The 21,508-nt window shown below is 24.7% G+C and overlaps 1 protein-coding gene across 4 annotated transcripts in view; it reads right to left on the bottom strand.

Annotated features, from left to right (window-relative positions):
* Positions 1 to 4,863: 4,863 nt before the first annotated feature.
* The window catches only part of LOC126895392 (uncharacterized), a 43,082-nt gene continuing 26,437 nt past the window's right edge, over positions 4,864 to 21,508 (bottom strand). For 2 of the 4 annotated variants that reach the window (XR_007701645.1, XR_007701644.1), the window contains 3 exons: positions 18,894 to 18,953; positions 9,588 to 15,590; positions 4,865 to 5,670 (listed from right to left, as the gene is read on the bottom strand). Coding sequence is in view for 1 of the 4 variants with exons in the window: in XM_050667212.1 (XP_050523169.1) it covers positions 15,157 to 15,590; positions 18,894 to 18,953 (494 nt within the window). In the remaining 3 variants the exon portion in view is untranslated. Of the gene's footprint in view, positions 5,671 to 9,550; positions 15,591 to 18,893; positions 18,954 to 21,508 lie in introns of those variants that run through there. The other 2 variants (XR_007701646.1, XM_050667212.1) reach the window with 2 other exon arrangements.

Genomic DNA, 21,508 nt, shown 5'->3' with positions numbered 1-21,508 from the left:
CGACATATTTGAACTTCAGCCTTTTGAATAAAATTAAACCGTTATTTGGTTTATAATCCAAATAAATCACAAGAATGAGTTTTCAAATTTTTTTTTTTTAATTTGTACAGAGAAAATGTTTACTGTCATAAGCTGAGCAGTTATTATACCAATATTATTCAATGTTTTAAAATAAAAAAATCATTTTTGTTTTTGCTTTGCTAAAAAAACTAAAATTGGCGCATCAGCTTTTGAAAAATAATTATTGAATTTTATAATAAAAAATATACCAATACTTAAGAAAGATTTCTTAGCATACTCTGATTTTCAAAAAATGTTCAATGAAAAAGCTTAATCAATTTATTTAAGGGAAATCATTTGAAAAGATCAGAAATTATTTTATTATTCTGTAAACCTCTAAAAGTTACCATATCTTTTAAGAAACACGCTAGTTGTCAAACATGTGACTCGACATCTGGATTTTTTACAAAACCTCACTAAAGACATTCGAATGGTGCGCCAAAAGCTTTTTTCAATGTAAATGCACAATTTTTTCACTAAGTCATCTAATTATGTTGGGGCATTTTACAATATTACCGGTTATTTGAATTGCACAAGAAAACTATTAGAAACAATTTATCTCTAAAAATATTACTGTCATTAAGGCCTCTTTTTAGAAACGCTGCACTACCACATAACAATAATTCCTTAAACCCCAATGCCCTTTGGTCTCCGTTGGAGATCTATCAAGCGAAGTCTATTGATAATTACAATTTTACTCTAACTGTTACAATAATATTAATTGCAATAATTTTGTTATTGTAAATACATATAATATTTATATTTATAACATAATGAAAATAAATAGTGTAGCGTTACTGTAAGATGTTTTCATTGTGAACTTACCAACTACAAACACAACATTTGTGTGTGTGTAGTGTGATTTAAAGTTAATTTCAAGGTTTCCTCTTGAGTTCGAGGGACAACTATCATTTGTGTTTATGTTATTGAAATGATCTGCTGCAACCATGGAAACGAAAAGTGGGTCGATCAAATAATACCACAGAGTTTGTATACTACAATCATGAAATAATAAAAGTCTAATTGTAATAATGTTACTAAATTACAACTTATCGTACTGTTACAGAACAATTTGTATGCAATTGTGTAAATTATTTTGAATTTTGTAAAAGATAATATTTTTTTAGCAAAAAATATTACTATAAAAACATTAGTAAATGGAGTAATTTTAAATAAATGTTTTTATTTAAAAAAATATTTCCTATGATAACTAGTTTATTTTACTCTAAACTGTTCTTGAAATTATAATTAACATAAGTAGCTGTTTTACACATTTTTTACTTATTCCACAAATGTTGTAAAACATTACAACAGTGCGTTCCTGCTGATCTAATTGGAATACACGCAAGCCATCGTTTAAATTACCGATTTGTGTAGATTATTGTGCGGACTTATGAATTAATGAGTGTTTGGGATTAACGCAAATTCAATGTTTAATTAATATATAATCAGGGGTTATTTTGTAAAACAAATTAAATAACCATTAATGGATCTAAAAAGTATTTACTCTGTCAATTATTTAATGTAGCTGTATAAATGATAATATTTTTATACAATTTAATAGTGTCTTTATTTTATTCATTTATAAATAGAGGAAATAGATTTCTAGTCAATAGTCATTTATTATTATAGCAAATTTCAGATTTTTCTTTCGTTTAAATTGTAAATACCTAAGTTGTAATCTATGCAATCGAAAGATTATTACTTTTTAAAAATATTTCCCTAGTTATTTTTAATTTTTTCTTTCGGGTTAACTTGTTTTTACCTATCCACATAAGAATTTGTTTGCATTACCATTCATTCATCCAGACATTGTATTATTACTCTCTACTATATTATGTTTACCTGCACTGGGGCCCATCTTTCAAAAACTCAAATATTTCACTCAGTCATATCTGCCCGCAGCATCAGACGATGAATGTACAAAGCATTTATACACACATCGATACAAAAACCACATTCGAGTAAAATACTTAATGCTCATCATTTAATAAAATGAAATATGCTTATACGCTACCTCATGTAAAAAACATTTTATCTTTGCTAAAAAAAACGTTACAAGCTTGTTCATAAGTTTATTCTTTTCAACCCTTCTATTTTACTAAATAAAAAAATCTTTTTTAGTTTATCAGTATGTTCTGCTCACTATAGTAAAAATACACGTATACAAAAATATATTTATCGCATTCATCTTTACGTCTCACTCATTCATACTACAATAGTAATGATTGAAATAGTGATGATAAAAAGTAATAGTACAACGATATTTACTCCATGAGGAAACGAAGCGCATAGATAGTGAAATCTGATAAGACGGACACAATGACTCAAAAGTTAAAAAATTGAATTCCAAAAGAATATCACTAGTGAATTTTCTATTAGTGTACATGTGAATAATACTATATCTTCTGATATAGTATTATTCACATGCTGATATCTTCTGGTGTGCTAATTCATTGCTCTTTAAAATAAAATGCATTTTTTTGTACTTAAAAAAATGTGCATTGCTGATATACGAGGAAAACAAAATTCTTTGAAAATGAATACCCTCAAACATGTATACTTACGCCAATAAAAATTGACATGCATAATACAAATTATATATCTTTACAAAAATTTTATAAATTTTATTTTTCATTTACATTACCTATTAACTTTTGAATCTTATTTTAAAATTTAATATATATTCTTTGTATACATTTTTATACATTTCGAATATGTCGAATATTTTTTTTTATAATTTACCCAAATAGTTTTTACAAATAACTATTTAAACAATATTATATCAGTCATTATTAAAAGATAATAAATTGATTAATTGAGTTATATTAGCGTATTTAAATTAGTGATTGGAAATATTGATTAGTAATTATCGAACTATTCGATAGTCATTCAAATATCAACTATTCGAATAGTAAAAATATTCAAAAGTTACACTTTATATTTGAATAATTTTCAAAACTTCTCGATAGTTTAAAATATTCAAAAAGGCCTATCACTAATTTAAATATCACATACCAACTATTGGATACATATATGGACACATGAAACCATTCATGTGTCTAACTTGTCGACGTTTTTTTGTAATAAAAAAAATAGAGTACAAGTGCTAGTCAAAATAGATGGCTTGATCTACTATTATTATTCCCTTTGTATGATGTTTCCTTCTCTTACTGCATAAAAAATTTTTTTCATTCGCATTAAACTTTTCTTAAGTTTAAATACTTCAAATTTAAATGAAATAGCATTGTATTGAACTTTTATTAAACTAAATTTCTGCCAGACCAAAATAATTTACTTAAAATTATAAATACATATATAATATCAAGTTATTGGACACTTTTGTCTGAATACTAGTTTAATATTCCATTTTTTATCTAAACTCATCTAAATATATCAAAATGAAGTTCCTATACTCTCTTAATATTAGATAATTGAAATTTCATAAATTACGAATTAATCAAATGGATTTAGTTAAAACTAGTTAGTATTTATTTTTAAACTTGAAATTAAAATAAAAAAAATATTTTTAAAATATTAAAATATTTGTCTAAAAATTTAGAAATCATCATGACATCAAAATGGTCAAAATACTGATTTGTATAAATTAATCATTGTTATGAAATATGATTTTTCAACAGTAAATATATAATGTATACACATATTTATCGTATAATGTATTTATTGATTATATATAAAGATAATTTACACATGGTTTGAATCGTCAAATTACGTTTCGGGTCATTTTGTACAGGAAAACTGTCAAAAAAATACCATAATGCGATACGCAATTATTATTTACAATTATTATTACTGATGCGCACGACATAGAATCACAAAAACCGGTGAACCATGTAAATGAGAATATTCCATTTTGATCACACGGAAAACTGGTATCTATGAATGAAGTATTATTGCCGAATTTTAAGTATGGTGTATTTATTATTAATGATGCGCACTCGGTGCTGACACATACAGTAAAACGTATACCATATGTCTAACGTACATATTGGTCACGTGCCAGAATAATTACTGGACGCGTGCAAGTTTTTTCCTAGCTTTTAGTGAGGGTAGTTGTGTTTACTGTTAACAACACGGCTTCACCACTCCGTGTACCATGAACGTTCTGCTGACTATCAGAAAGGCTTTATTGTATTAGTTGATAAATATTGGGAACCGTAATAGAGGTAGTTAATGTAGTAATAATAATAACAATGGTATAGAAATTCGCTGCAAACTATTACTGATAAATATGATAAGGCGTGTTATCCATATTTATGAATAAACATACTCTTAATTCAATCTCTACAACTATTAGAATAAATGTTTTGTATATCATAAACATTAAAGACGCATACAAAATTCATAAATAATTTTTTGTCTACAACTATCAACAATAATATGATAGGTGGTTATACTTTATTTTATAGGTAACTTTTTAATTTTTTTTGTTATATTTTTTGTTTTAGGTATTTAATTTTTACTAAGATATTTAGAAATTTAATTAAACGATAAACAATACCAAACTTTGATACGTTCTTTTTAATATCAAACCATTTGTTAGTGTAAGGGATAGGAATTAAACATTGCAATATGAATGTATAATTTAAATCATTTAAATTTTTCAACATATTTCGGAATATATGTATCCTTTAAAACTGTATTTTATAATACTATAATAATAGAAATACAAAATTTAAAAACCTATTAAGTTATGTTTTTATCCAATATACGTAAAATGAAATTATAACTAAACCTAAAGAATTATAAAAATTAAATCTATATAATACTTTTTGTAGCTGGTTCACTTATATGAAATAATGCCATTTTTGATGTTTGAAAAATTAATATCACATTTGTAGTTGTATCATAAAAAGTAAGTGTTATTTAGAAGGGTCTTTTCAATTAATAAACCAGTTAAGAAGGGGCGTTCCTTTTTAAACGTATACAGTAGCACAGTACAATTAAATCCGGTTTAAACAGCTTTTGGTAACATGGCTGCATGGGCATTAAATAATGGATACCACAAATGTAAATAGCCACTGGCTGTTACAAATCTTGTCAAATCTTTGCTGATCACCAATTGAAAATATTGTATTATATCCAGACGACACATAAATAACAGTCTTATTAAAATTTCCTATTGTCATCAATACACTGAGATGCATTGTTATGTTTTTTAACAAGAAGAATTACCAATAATAACGCCTGTAAATTGTCAGAACATTATATTAATCAAAAATCATATTGCAATTTTATTTTAAATTTGAATTATTTAATTTACAAATTATTGGATGACATACATATAAGCTTATCTTTGCGAAATAATTAAAAAAATGACATTTCCTTACTTGATCCATATTTATTTTTATATGATTACTTATTTTTTAATGTATAAACGTATATTATACTAGGGTTTTATACATTTGTCTTTGTTTTTAATTTTTTCTTTATTTGAAGTTTTCCATTTGCACAATATATTGTACTCTATAGAGTTATTGTTTAACCGCTGTAGATTTTCATCACGGGAGTTTATATTATACTACAGAAAAATGTTATATTGTCGTCTCGGGAGTACCATTTTAATCCATTGCGATTACTTATTTGATTCTGTAACATGAAGATAATATCATGAATAAGTTCAACATACTACTAAAGAAGTAAAAGTCTGTCTCATGTTGTTAAAATAAATAAAATCTATTTCCCAAGAAGGAAAAATAAGAAATTCAAAAAAAAAAAATTAAATTAATTTTCTGCTTCAAATCATTGAATAATGTTTAAAATGCAAATTATCATTATAATTATCTTATGGCATTATTGACAAAGTTTATAACTGAGTTCAATTGCCTATAAGAAGTATTTAGATTTACATATGAGGAAACGTGCTAGGATTACTACTAAATTTCTTGATTAGTCCATCTAATATCTTAAACTAAATTTCAGAAAATTAATGAGACGTGTACTACGCATACTGACGTCCTAACAGTCCACATAGCAATAAACGAAATATTTTTGAGATTATATGTTTCTTTTAGAAAAACATTTATGTATCACTTTAAATCATATATGCCAGAGCATATTGATGTAAAATGTTTTTGAAAATTGATATTTTTAATTTAATTTTTTTTTAATATTTTTTAGATTTTGGTTTAAGCAACAATAGTGTTTTCTTTGTTACCTACTTAAGCGTGGTTTTGAATGCAAATCGAAATTAATTTAAGATAACGTCCGTTGGGGCGTAATTCCCATCTAGTACGAGAGTCTTAGGATTAAGTTGGCAGTGTAATCACATAAGAATGGCCTTAGAACTACACATTTGCTAAATTAATATTGTTCCCATACTATTAATGATGGATTTTTGTTTTATATTAGAAACGCAGTAATTTAAAAAAATATTCTACATGAGATAGTAACTAATCGCTTGATGAATGAATGTGTATTGTATCAAATAAACAGCTAGAGAGATGAATCAACAAGATAGACTTCTCAAATTGTACCAGGATCAGTTTCTCAAACGTTATTGATCAATAGTTTTTTAATAAATTTCCATTTTCCATCTAAATGAGTGTAGTAGAATTTAAAAGTATATTGTAAACTGATAACAATAGCAAAGAAAAATGTGTAAGTTTGCGATATTTAAATATTTCATAAAAATTTTTATATAGCTTTTACATGATTGATGATTAACAGAAAAATATGTTTTTATCATTCGAGAGTATTGATGCAATGACACATGCTTGAAGAATTTTATTAAAATTGTATACCAATAAGCTTACAGTTGAATGTTCATGGACAGACTAAACTTTTGTGAAAGATGTTATTAAATTTAAAACCCAGATTTTAAACATGATTGCAATAATGAAAATTATGTGAAATTATTCAAACATTATATAATTGTTTAGTTACAAATAATTCACATTTTTTTTAGGTTTAATAAGAAATAAATTTTTGAAATATTCTGATTTTAACTTGAGTTGGATGTTCAGAATTGTTTTAGGACAGTTAAAACCAGGTTTATCAGAGAAAAAAACTTAAAATATTTTTTTTAGCTTCGATGAGAAGCTGAGAAGCTATTAATTTTACTATGTTGTGTTTTTACTTTGATGCAAAGCTGAGAAAGTATTGGTTTTACTATGATGTGTTTTTTTTTGTGTCTGTTACCACATTTTCTCAGCTGTCACTGAACCGATTTCTTTCAGCGATACGTCAAATGATCACAAATCGTATCTAGTCAAAGACATTACCCTCATAAATTGAAAAAATTTCCCTCGTAACTTTTTTAAAAATGATCAAATCAATATAATTTTTTTTATAGATGCATAATGTCTTTACCTTTACTACGATATATTTTTTTTATAAATCTGACCCTTTACATGATTTCATGAACGAGGGAATTTTTTTCAATTTTTAAGGGTAATGTCTTCGATTAGATACGATTTGTGATCTTTTGACGTATCATTGAAAGAAATCGGTTCGGTGAGAGCTGAGAAAAAATTGGTAATAGACACCAAAAAATAAAAAAATAAACAAAAAACACATCTTAGTAAAACCATTACCTTCTTAGCTTCGCATCGAAGCTAATATACTTTATTGATTTATTAGTTTTTTCTATACTACTTTTTGTAGTACTTTAGAGAGATAGTCTTGTATATTACATGGAATATTCCAAATATACATTTAAATAATATAAGTAGAATATTAATTTATTTCAGGAATGGTGTTAGTGTAACATCAATTTCAAAGTTTATAAAAATATAGCGTCAAAAAAAAATATCATATATACATATTGTAAAATAAATGACATTTATATATTATTATTTATTGAATTTAAAAAATTAATCTAATAATTTTTACTCCATTTTTTTTTTTGTAATTTTCTTATGTATTGAAAAATATTATTTTTTGAAAAAATTCCCCATGGAAGGGGATATGCTTCCACAACCCCTCTGTCAGTTTTGAGGTTGGATCAGGTTGACAGTCTGTGTAATATTTTGTCAAAAAGTATAAAGAGTTCTGGATAAAATTTTGACGGATTTTTTATCTTAGATGTACGCAGGGACAACAGGTGAGAGGAAATAAAGTAGTTAAAGATGGAAAAGAAATAACGCTCGTAAGAAGAAAGTGTTTGATACCAGATAGAAAACTTGTACGGTAGCTGTGTCACCAGTATTGTATACAGACCTATACAACACTTGTAGTATGTACGATGTAGGAAATCACTAAATTCTAGGCTGGACTCTTGTATAGGTGAGATAGATACAAAGTAAGAATCAGTAAGTAGATATGAAAGAATACATGGAAAGTTTGGTTTTAGTGAGAAGAATAAGGCTAGAGCAACAATCCTGGTTTTCGCAGTACTGTATGATCTTACTGTGATTAAAACTTATTTTATAAAAAGGAAACAACACTATACAACTTTATACAACAGAGTTGAAGTAATGGATCATAGATTGATTACTTTATGTGGTAGAAAGTAAAAGATTGAAAAAGTTATCCTAAGCGAGAGAATATAGGGAGTAAATTAATCAAAGGCTAGAGGTAAGGAGATAAGCTCTTGAAGGGAAGTGATTAAGAATAAGTAGGAGTAAGACATTGTACATAGAGTAAGAGTTTGCCAAAGGAATACACTAGGTAGGTTAAAATTGCAAAAATCTTGTTTTATAATTTTTTTTAGTTAAATATTTAAAAGTGAATAACTTTTTTTATAGTTTTTGGGGAAGATTCCAAAATTGCTTTTTTTAACTCTTCTACTGTTTTAAACTGTCCTGAACCTTTAAAAAAATGCCTAGACAATATTTTCCAAAACATTTTCAATGATTAGCTCGGAAGAATATGCTGGCCACCTAAAACAAGGTGTTGAATTTCAAACCATGATTTATTAATTTGAGCAGTATTAATTGGGAACTAATCTTGCTAAAAAAAATTTAATTTTGATAAAAATTGAAAAATTAATTTTTGAGAAGTTAGAGGTTTATTATTGTTCTCTTAATCATAATGAGGTTGCGTCAGGTCAGCTAATCATTAAGGCAGAGCCGACTCTAATAGTTGGAATAGAGGCTATGATGATGACTATTATAACTATTTATTTATTTAATTGTATGTTCATTTTAATAATATCATAAAATTGACTATTTTTTAAATAAAAATAAATTAATTTGAGATTATTTTACTCGATGGAACAGTATATCTTTAAACATATCAAGTTTTACGTTTTTGTTCGCCAAGTGAAAAACAAATGATAATTTGGTAAATTAATATATAAAAGTAATTGACCACTAAATCACTTATTTTGGAATTTACTTTTTATGAAAAATAAATTCTATACTAATAAAATGTTTTAAAAATGTTTTGAAATTTTTTGTTCGACTTTGAATAATTATAGTTGTACAATATCGGAGAAAATAACACATAGCAGTTCAAGTAATAGACACATGAAAAGTAAAATTAACATATATATATATTACTATTTATCTCATTAAAAATTATATAAACATCAGTTTTTAATTAAAAATAATCGAATTGCTTACTTAAGTTTGTATTTTACACCCTCATTATCACGTTTCGACTTCACTTCTAATAACTCGATAGTAAATAAAATTGACATTTCATGTTCTTGATTGCCTTGCGTTGAAAAGGAAGTGAAAATAGGCAAGTTAAAAAATACAAAACAATATCACTAATGTAAATCATACTCCAGGTATATTAATTTGACTTACATTTTACACACATAAAAACAGTGATATAACTATAACATATTTTTAAATCATTATTAAATTATATTTTAACGCACAATCACACGCAATTATTATAAACTCTATTATTGATTAATATCATACAAATATATATAATGTACATATAAGAATTATTAAAATATTCTATTTGCTCAATAAGTTTTATAAAATTAATATAAATATAGTTTGGTGTTTTACTTAAAGATATTTTTTACTTTATTATCTATAATGTTATATTAGAAATAAGATTTATAAAAATGTTCACATCTGTCAAATAAAAATATACATAAAAATAAAAAAGGAAAAATAAATTTGAATTTTAAAATTAAGAGTATAACTTCTATTATTCCTAAAAAAAAAAAGGTTAAATGTGTTATACTATATTTAGATTATATTTATTGGTTTTCAGTTGATATACTTAAAAATAATTAACTAATTTTTATTTAACTTAAGAAGGACGGAATGACCAAGTTGTAACGCTACAGTACCTAACGCACATTTTCACGTCAGCTTTCCTTTGCTGAACGAGAAATCAACCTGAATAATAATGGATTTTTAATTTTGGACAAAATAATGGACATTTTAATTCATCGAAATGAATTATTTTTCACTGTGGTAACGGCCTAACCTTCCATTCCGGAGTATTTATTATGAATTAAAAATCTTGCTCAATTGAAGAGTCTGTATTATAATTTTTCACGAGCCACTCAAAAGTTACACAAAAATGAATTTTACTTAGTCATAATAGAACTATTGTTATTTTTGTATAAACATTATTGTTAAAGAAAATGACTGTTTAAAACATCGACTTATAGATTGAAAATACTTGCCTTTATAACATAAAGTAATTTTTTTTTTTGTTTTGTGTTTTGTTTTATTAAAGTTTAATAAAAATGAAAATAACGTTGTATTACCGATAATAAAGTTGAGAATTAAAGTGATATGAGAAAAGACGTAGTTTTTACATACATTTCTGTCAAATCCAGATAATCAAATAATCAAATATAAATATTTGAATTATTTATGTATCACATTTTCTTCAGTTCTCATTTATTGAAATTCAGTAAAATTTAAATATTCGGAGGAGTAAAAGTTTAAAGCATATAGTATGTTTTAGTCATTTTTAAAGACTACAAATCAAAGAATAAAACCTTCAGCTGTGAATAGATGTACGAATTATTACGATTTACCTCAATGTACGTAATATTCTTCCATTAACTAATTTATATGAATATTCCCATTTTTAATTGTACTGTAATTTATTTATATAAAAATTATGTTAAAAATTAGACGAATATGAATAATTAAACAAAAAATGTCTTGCATTTCTCACTATATTTTTCAAATGTATTACAGAGTAATGAATAATACTAATAAACTTTAATAGACTAAACTATATTAAGTTAACTAAAGTAAATATATTTTTATAAGTAATTTATTTATAGAATCATGAATAATAATTGAGTGATAATGAATCTTACACATCATAAAAAACATAAATACGAAGAACTCTTGTTTCATTTTTTCTGTGTCTTTTAAATAAACATATATTACTTGAATATAAAAAAATTATAAAAAGAGGCTATACATTTTTTGGTATACCAAATCTCGCTTACCAAAAAATATTTATTTTTTTTAAATTTAAAATGAAAAATATATTAAAAATAATTAACTACAAAATTTCGACAAAAATCTTGTATAAGTATTCTAGGAACCATTTTATCATCATTAGCGCTAAACACACACACATAATTTTTAGTTTTAAATTAATATTTTTTATTTTAAATGATTTTAGCCTGAAATAATCATTTATTATTATAAATTTTAAATAACTCAAAAATTATTAGGGGATTTAAAACTTTTATTTTATTTTGATTTCCTTATTTATTTATATTACCCAAGTAACAAAAAAATGTTTTTAAAATCTTTAAAATATAATACAATATTGCTAGTCCAATATGTCGCAAACCAAATGATTTTTAAATATTGGAAACATATTTTATTTTAAATATTTTTGTTAAAATGTTTAACTCGTATGAAATAAAATATATTTGTCAAAAGAATATTTATTCTAATTTAAATATTTAACATATTTTTGTAGAATATAATTATGAAAACCTCTTTTTATCTTTTGTATTTATCATATCCCGTGCTCTAACATTATAATACAGAGTGTAAGTATTTTCATTAAAATAAATTAAATTCTAAAGTAAAACTTGTATAAACATTTTTTTTGTACAATTAAATGCTATCTTGGTTTTTATTTCAAATACTAAAAAGAGGAAAAACTCATGCCTAAATATAAAAAAGATTAATTAATTAAGAATTGATATTACAACTAAAGATTATAATACAACTATTAGCTGATGTACATCAGTTAATAATAGTTAATATTCTATGATTTATGATAAATTTTGTTATACCTGTAAAAATGATCATCCATGCATTTTGATGAATTGTGTTAGAAAAATTTTATATGAATAAAAAAAAAATCAAAATAATCGTATCCAATTTTTATTTTGTATTTCAGATAATAAACATAAGTTGTTCCATATTATCTTTTAAAAATAAATAAGAAAGAAGAAAATAATAATTTTTCATTTTTAAACACGAGAAGTTATTTAACAGTGATGTCGGGAGGGGACAGGAGGATTCATTGCATTCCCTGTAGTTTATTGTGTCACTAATAAATACTAACGCATAAAATATAATTCTAGACATCAAATCTGATTATTTGTATTTGAGTCTTTGTCAACATAAAATAGATTCTGCGGCAACTGTTTCTTATAGAAATTAAAAAAATAAAAGCATTATTTAGAAGAAACAGGTCGGCTTTATCAAGTCTATGGATAAGGAAAGAAAATTGTATTGTTTGTTTATTTTTACACTTAGGTATTCCAAATAGTTAATAATATTAATAATAAAATAATTAATGTTCTATTAAAGAAGATATTATGTAAAAGTTAGGTAATTCATAATAAATCGTAATTAAGGGTGTAGCTGGCACGTGTGTACTATTTTTTTAATTGGAGGGTTAGACAATGTATTAAGTTCAAATAAAATTTTATAATATGTATATTTACATTACTTTTTTTCTTGCTTGTAATCATGAGTATAATATACCATAAATGTACCATTTTTAGTAAAAAATTTTGTTGTCATACAAATTTCGGGGAAGGGATTACGCCTCTATAGCACACACAGTGGTAAAAACAGTCGATTGCTTAAATTACTGTCAATGATTTTTGTACCCCTTAAAAAATTTTCTGTGAAGTCTCTGTTATATAATGATAGTAAAATTTGTTCCTCTAAAACCTATAGTATTCATTCAAAATTTTGTTTTAAATGAAATAAATATTATTTGTACAACATCGACGTAAAGTGATAGGCAAGTAAATTATTTTATTTTATGTCTTTACTTTTTTTTAATGCTTCATAGTGCTTCAAAACTATTAAATAAAATAACAAACATTTTTAATTTTCCAGAAACTACATAGCATAAATTAAAGAAAATTTTTTATTTAAAGTTTTATATATTACTCTTTCCTCCAATATATATATATGGATAGTAAACAACCTATTTATAAACCCTTTTTTGACTATGTATTACGATTAACTACGATTCATAAAAAATGTATAATAATATTAAATTGTTAGCAAATATTATTATAAATTTTATAATAATATTATAAGTTACTTTAAAATACCCTGATAACTAAAAAAGAAATTATTAAATATATTTATAAATAATCATGGTTAAAATGTTATTACCTAACATAATTCTATTTATAAAAAATATCACTATATTTATAGCATTAATTTATATTATAAATCTACTCCCTGAATTAAATATTGATGCTTATAATTTTTAAAGTAATTTTGGGAAATTAATTCATTTATTGGTCCTCTATTTTACTTATTTATGAATTGAGTCATTTAAATGGAAAATGATACTTAAGTTGTGTATTAATAACTCTTGTTGTATAGGTTCTAAACATACAATCATAATTTATTTAATACATTTATTATATACGTTAAGATAAATTTATTTTAGAAACAATGTGTTAAAATTAATTAAAAATTAAATTCAGCATAATTTTAACTAACTTTTATGGGTACAACTACTTTTCTGCTGCAATGAAAAATTAAATTATAGAATAACCAAATTCATATAAACTTGTCAACAGAAAATGTTTTGCTGGTTTCATACAACCCCTGTTCCATTTTATGTATTTAACATTGAATTGAAAACTCAAGTAAGGATTATCTTTGTTTGGCTTTTCCCTTAGCCACCAACGATTGTTGAAAAAAAAAATAAAGTAATTCAGAAATGAAACAAATTATAAATGACTATAGATAATTAGGTAGCTCACTTAGCCCAGTCAGGAATGCGCCGCCATGCCTCGGTGTGTATATATTGTGTTTTGATTCCGTTGCTCTGGGCGTACGTTTTTCAATTCTTTCTTACGCTTAGTTTTTCAGAGAAAACGTTAATGATAAACATTGAATAACTAAACTATAAGTAAGCCTTTTCCACAGATTTGCAACAAGTATACCCTTCATTCAATCGTAAACGAACAAATATAAATAATGACGTAAAATACGAACGATTATTTTCAGACACATAATAGATATTATACAGACGTCAAATACGCACACACACTCACAAAGTACAACCCCTTTATAGAATCACTTCCATTACAAAAAATGTTTCGATTTTTAGTTAGTACACAGCTGGTTAATATATCAGTTTGAAGATTGAGGGGGTTTTAAAATAGTTTCTAATCCAATTTAATCCAATTCTAATCTAATTTGACTGAATGTTTTAAAGAATTATTATATTTCATCAAAATTGTTTAAAAAATAATTTCATTGTTTTTCAATTATCAAACATTTTTAAATTACAGAAAATTAAAATCGAATTAATAAATAAAATAATATTAATACAATATATTGGAATATTATTTTATCAATAACATTATTTTAAAATACAATTAAAAAAATTGCAGAACTTTGCTAATTTTCCAGAGTAATAATATACTACATTTTTATTTTAAAAAGTATTCTTATATTCATAAAATGTTGTATTCCGACTTATTTTATTATGGATTCATTATTAGAAAATTGTATTTTTTCCACTTTAAAACTCTCATTGGTGTCATTTATTATAACTTATGGTCGAATAAACAAATTCTATTTTAAAAACTCAATAATGGACTTAAATTTTTAACGTTTACCGTATTTATAGTCACTAATTTCAAAATGAGTAAGATTTATTTGAAGAGCACTGTATGACAAAATATCTATATTAGTCATTTGCTTTCAGTTTTCCATAAATTATACATGGATACTTTATTTTCGAATGTTATTTATTCCGTAAAGTACATCGCTGAAATATAACTACAGCAATTATAGTACCAAGGATTACAGTACCAAACAAATAAACTGAAGTTATTTGAACTAAACTTATTATATATAGAGTTCGATTACACCAACCATTAGGTTCATATAATGACAAAGGTTCTGAATCAGGCCAATATACAGAAAAAATCCAATAGTTTCCTAAAATAAACCAACCAGTTAAAAATACAGATAAGGCCACCGACGCGATGCGAGAACCTATAGAGGACACTACATCTTCTCCAGATTCGAAATTTGGTCGCTGACACCGATCATACTTTAATGATTCTACTTGGCGACACAGCAACCAAACCATTTTAATCAATCCAAATATACCACCAACAATCATATAAATAGGTATATGCGGTTCACAAGGACAATCACGTACAAATTGAACACCTGAAAATAAAATATTTTTTAAATCATCCTATTTCAATATTTCTTTTTGCGTATCAAAAAAAAAAAGATTCAAATTTTGTAGTTTCTACCAATCCAATATTAATAAGTAATATACCAAACGAACTCACATAATACAGGTATTCATTAAATAAGTATTCGGGTTCTTATTGTTCGTAAAAATTAACCAATATTAAAAATGTATAGAAAATTAAATTTAAAACAACGGTTAAATTAATTTTTTTTTGTTTTTACAATGAACGATTTATAAATTAATAATTTTAATGGTAAGAATAGAACTTATACGTTTTATTTTTTTAGGGCTAAATAAGAACTTTTCGAAAATTTTTGTAAATATACTTTTTATAGAAAATTGTATACCTACAAAAAAGTCCAAATAAACTTTTTCGCAAAAGCTAAAGTTTTTGAGATAGACAAAAAAAACTAAAAAATCACCCTTGAGGGGTTATTTTTAACCCCCTTGGGGCATGTCTTAGAGTTGACCAATCGTCTCCAAATTTTGTACAATTTATTTTTTCATGTATTCGAATAATCCTTGGGGGTGGCACTTTGTAATTTTTTAATTTTATAAATAAGGGACACCCTAATATATATATATTAATAATAACAAAAACCAGCTAGGTCGTGGCACAGTCAATACCAGAGTAGAATGTAACCACTCTAGAGTAAAAATGTACTCTATGCAAAATTGTTTGCACTCACAATTTTAATCAAAATTTAATAGAAAATATTTTATTATATTAATTAAATATTAAAATTGTCTATTAAAAACACAATTAAGTAGTTTTATAAATTATGAGCGGTCTGGTAAATTTAATAAAAAAATTCAGTCGATCTATTTAGAATCATACGTGTTGTAAGTAGGAAGTGACACCATTTGATTTTTTTGTGGTTTCAGTTTCAGCTTTGTATCTCGATTAGAAAAATAATCAGTTTCGATATTAGAAACCGGTTTTTAGTTGTATGTGGTTTTAGTTTCAGTTTTGATTAGAAACCCTGAAAAAATCGGTTTCAATCGATTTTTAGGAAAACAGTTTAAGTCCCTGATGATTGTAAAGGTACGACACTCGAATATAAGTTAGTTGATTAGATTAGAGTATATAATATTGTTTTGGGATTTAAGTAAGCGTCATATATGAATAAACACGTTTAAATTAAGTATGCATAAAGGCTTTCAAATGATGATGTTAATAAGAGCCCCAAGACGCCTTAAATAAAATAAAATAGTCATTTTCTTAAATTTTTATATTTTTACTATACGTTTTTGTTGTTTATCTCAGACACATAGCAAGAAATTAATCTCGAGGGAGGCAGGATTTAAATGAAAATAAATTACTCTCAACTCTATTTCTTTGGCATTTTAAACATGTTCAAAAATGTAAAACATCGCAAGACATTATTTCAAATTGGGAAAAATATAATGGAATCAAATATATATATAATTTATTTGTTTGTTGGAATAAAAAATATATCGGTAATAGAAAAAAAGGGTAATTTAATTTAATTAATATAATTGCTCTCTTATACAAGACATATGGGCAATTTTCTGTTATCAACATTATAACTTAAGCAGCATTAGTAATTATTAACCATTTGTTGTGCATCACCTAGAATGAGACAGGGTAATGTATTAGACTGGGTTTAAGATGTAATATTAATAAAAGTAACACTTAACTTGGCGAATAACTATAGTAATATAATTTAAATTATACATATTACATTTTTTATTAAATAAAGTATAAATGAACAGTGCTATAGTAATTATTAACAATTATAGATTGATATAACACTTCTAAAACAACAGTTCAAAAAGTATTAAAATTGCTTATTAATTATTTAGTTGAGAACTTATTTATTAAGTAATAACTTAACACCACACAACAATTTAGTTTATATAGACCTTTATAAGGACTAAGGGAAAGACCTAAAAATATTTAACCACTTATAAATCAATTAATAAGTAACGCTTTATAAAATCAAACATTTTTTTTCAAAATAATTATTATTTTAGGAAAAATTTAGTGATCAATGATAAATCAATCACTATAATTCCTATGTAATGGGGTAAAAGTAAAAAAAAAATCATTTTTAACTGAATTTATCTGTTGCGCTACTCTTCATACACAGTTATAAATATATTCCTAAACTACTGGTTCAAAAGTCATAATCCATTAATCAGTAATTTTCTTAATTAGATTTTTTATTTTATAAGCTATTTAAATATGATACCATTAAAAAAAACTAATAAGGGATAAATCAAAAAAAGTTATTAATAACTGATTGTTAAAAAAAAAATACAATTGAACTGAATTTATTTAATTAATTTAATTGTATGTTAAAAATATATATTTGTATAATATAAAAATATATTGGCATCAAGATGTATGAAATTTAAATACTAGTAGTGTAATTCCTATGACCTTAAACATTTTATGTTTGGTTTATATTAAAAACATAATATGGTTTTTCTGAATTTTTGAAAATTCTTAGATGTCTACCTTGAACTTGTAATTTCTACTAAATTTTCAACAAGAATATTTAAATTTGAAGACACTTAACACTCATAGTTGTGTATTTAAAGTATGAAATACAAATTTTCTTAACTTTTGTATTTAAAATTCTTACGTGTTTTTTAAAAATGCACAAGTCCAAATATAAAATACTCATAAAAGTTTTGGATTTAATTTTTACAAGAACAAAAATTAATAAGTAATACTGATAAAAGTTGATATCGTAATAATATTAATTTAATGAAATGCAGGTATGTAGCTAAAAAAGGTACCATAAATTTATCGTAATCAAGTTCGACTACCTAAAATTCAAACTACAATTATTATTTTAAGATTTGTTTATAATATTAGAAATTAATTTAAGAAGATTAATTAAGCCATATTATAAACTAAACAGATTTTAGACATGGAATACCATTCCTCAAGATTAGTGAGATGAAAAAGTCTTAATAAATAATAATTGAAAGGAGTAAAATTATGAAAAATCATACCACAAATATTTAAACTACTACATGTTGATTTAAAATATAATTTGTTTGCTTTTAAAGCTGCTTATTTAAGCAATCTATTATGTACACTTAAGTCATTTGCCTTAAGTATTTATAATAGCAGTAATTTTTGTAATAATAATAAGAAAAATATAGTTTTATAGAAAAATAATTTAAAGTATCTATGTGTATCATTTAGACATGATTAATAAACCCTAATAAAATTATTTTTGAAAATTACTCTTTTATTTAAATCTATAAATTATAATCATAATAAATTAACTTACCAACGATAAACATGATCAATGGAATGATGGTTAAAATTGACATTATAATTGTAACAATAACTGTAAACATAAAATAATAAATGTTGAATTAAATTATACTTAGTTATTAAATTTTAAATTATATTTCTAATACCTTAGAAAATAGCTTAGTGTCCCCCTGGACTAACCAAGGATCTCTAGTTAACATGTTAAAAAGTTTTATAGGAAAATACCTTTATATTGACCTAGATTGTAATGAGAAAACTGCATAAAGTCAGACATAAAAATTATAGGACCAGAAATCAGGTGGATTGTAGCAGTAAAAGATAGGAACGAATGCGCCAAGATTAAAAACAATTAACATTAAAACGATAAAATTTAAAATATCAATAAATTTTTTTTAAAAAAACATTAAAAAATAATAATATTATATAAACTATATTCATAACAGTTTACTAATAAAAAAGTTTAAATAAAAAAACCCAGCACAGTGGGGTGGCGGCACAGTGGGGTCGTGCCATAGTTGGGTCCAGTATAGATGATATCTGACAATGATTAAAATCAGTATCATAAAAAACGCTTCGATGCAAATCTGTAGATAGTGTTTAATTTTAAAAAAATTGGTAGATTATTTCAAAAGCTACATGATCTTCTATTTCCTTATTTATATCCTGATTACAAGTTTTATGATTTATAAGTGTAATATATGAATAAATAAATAAATATAAATTTATGATAAATAAATATAGAACGGGATATGGTTTTATTTCAAAAAAAAGTATGTCGAATGAAAGACGGATTGAAAGAAGAACGGACGGAAGAAATATTATTTCTTATAAAAAAAACGTATTGATCCATACACTTTTCAATAAGTGATAGCATTATAAGTTAAAAACGTAAAAATTAAAATCGAAAATTTTACACAAAATAGCATATGGTATTTATCCAAATACCAACCTTATCCAAAATAAGGTTCATTACATTAGCTTTAATTAAAAACATATATAAAAGTGTCAGACTTTCCGGAACATTTTCAAAAGTCAAGTTGAAAAAGTAAATTTTTTGTGAAAAAGTTGTAATTTTAAATCCCCCCTGTGGGCAGATAAAGGGTTAGATTTATAAAAAGTATATGCCAAATTATAAGTAAAGACATCAAGCATCTATAAAAAAAAATTATATTGATATAAACATTTTTGAAAAAGTTATGGCAGCTTTTAGTAAAAAAAATTGAAAAATTTTCAAAAATTAGCGATTTTTAAATTCGTAATTTTTTTGGAGGTTTCCCCCATTTACGGGGAACGAAGGAATTTTTTTCAATTTTTGAGGGTAATGTCTTCGACTGGATACAATTTGTGATCTTTTGACGTATCATTGAAAGAAATCGGTTCGGTGAGAGCTGAGAAAAAGTGGTAACAGACACAAAAAAAAACACATCATAGTAAAACCAATACCTTCTCAGCTTGTCATCGAAGCTAAAAACGCTTCAACACAAATCTGTAAATAGTTCTTCCTTTAAAAAAATTGATGGATTATTTCAAAAGCAACATGATCAAATATTTTCTTATTTATATCCCGATTACATGTTTTACGATTTATAAGCAAGGCTATTAAGTTCATGCACTAAAAAATTTAAAAAATAGTATGCATATATGCACTAAAAACTGGTAAAATATGCATTAAAAAAATGGGCACAATTTTGGGGGAAGGGATAAGTTTAATTTTCCTCCTTCACAAATAGTTTTTGGTAACAATGCATATAATTTTGCTTAATTTTTGGAAGGCTAATTTGTAAATTTGAGAAAAGACTTAACCCTCCTCATTTCTCATCCGACGACTATACCAAAAAATTTAAAATAAACATATTTTGATAAAGCAAGAATTATTTAAAATTTATATTTTTTTATTGTAAACTATAACTTTTTAATAAAAAATTACAAACAATAAAAATCAAAAGAATAAATTAACACAATATGAAACAATTTAGTAATCTTCAAAAATTAATTATTTTTCTGATTTTCAATCATAATAATAAGATTATTAAAATGTAAATAATTAAGTTTTAAAACATTCGAGTTGATATAGTACCTACTTTACAATGCCTTTTTTTAAACATTAACCATGAAAATTATAATGTACTATTAGTTTTTAGCTACGATACAAAGCTGAGACAGTATTAATTTTACTAAGATGTGTTTTTTTTTTTTTTGTGTCTGTTACCACTTTTTCTCAGCTCTCACCGAACCGATTTCTTTCAACGATACGTCAAAAGATCACAAATCGTATCTAGTCGAAGACATTACCCTTCAAAATTGAAAAAATTTCCCTCGTTCCCCGTAAATGGGGGAAACCTCCAAAAAAATTACGAATTTAAAAATCGCTAATTTTCGAAANAATAGCTGCCATAACTTTTTTAAAAATGACCAAATCAATATAATTTTTTTTTATATAGATGCATGATATCATTACCTTTCATTTGGTATATTTTTTTCATAAATTTAACCCTTAACCTGCCCACAAGGGGGGATTTAAAATGACAACTTTTTCACAAAAAGAGAACTTTTTTAACTTAAATTTTGAAAGTGTTCCGGAAGGTCTGACACTTTTATATATATCTTAAATTAAAGCTAATGTAATAT

The sequence above is a fragment of the Daktulosphaira vitifoliae genome, unplaced genomic scaffold (genome assembly GCF_025091365.1).
Source record: "Daktulosphaira vitifoliae isolate Bord-2020 unplaced genomic scaffold, ASM2509136v1 Scaffold_1, whole genome shotgun sequence".
Lineage (NCBI taxonomy): Eukaryota > Metazoa > Arthropoda > Insecta > Hemiptera > Phylloxeridae > Daktulosphaira > Daktulosphaira vitifoliae.
The sequence above is the reverse complement of the archived record's forward strand: the minus strand, read 5'-3'. Positions and strand labels throughout refer to the sequence as shown.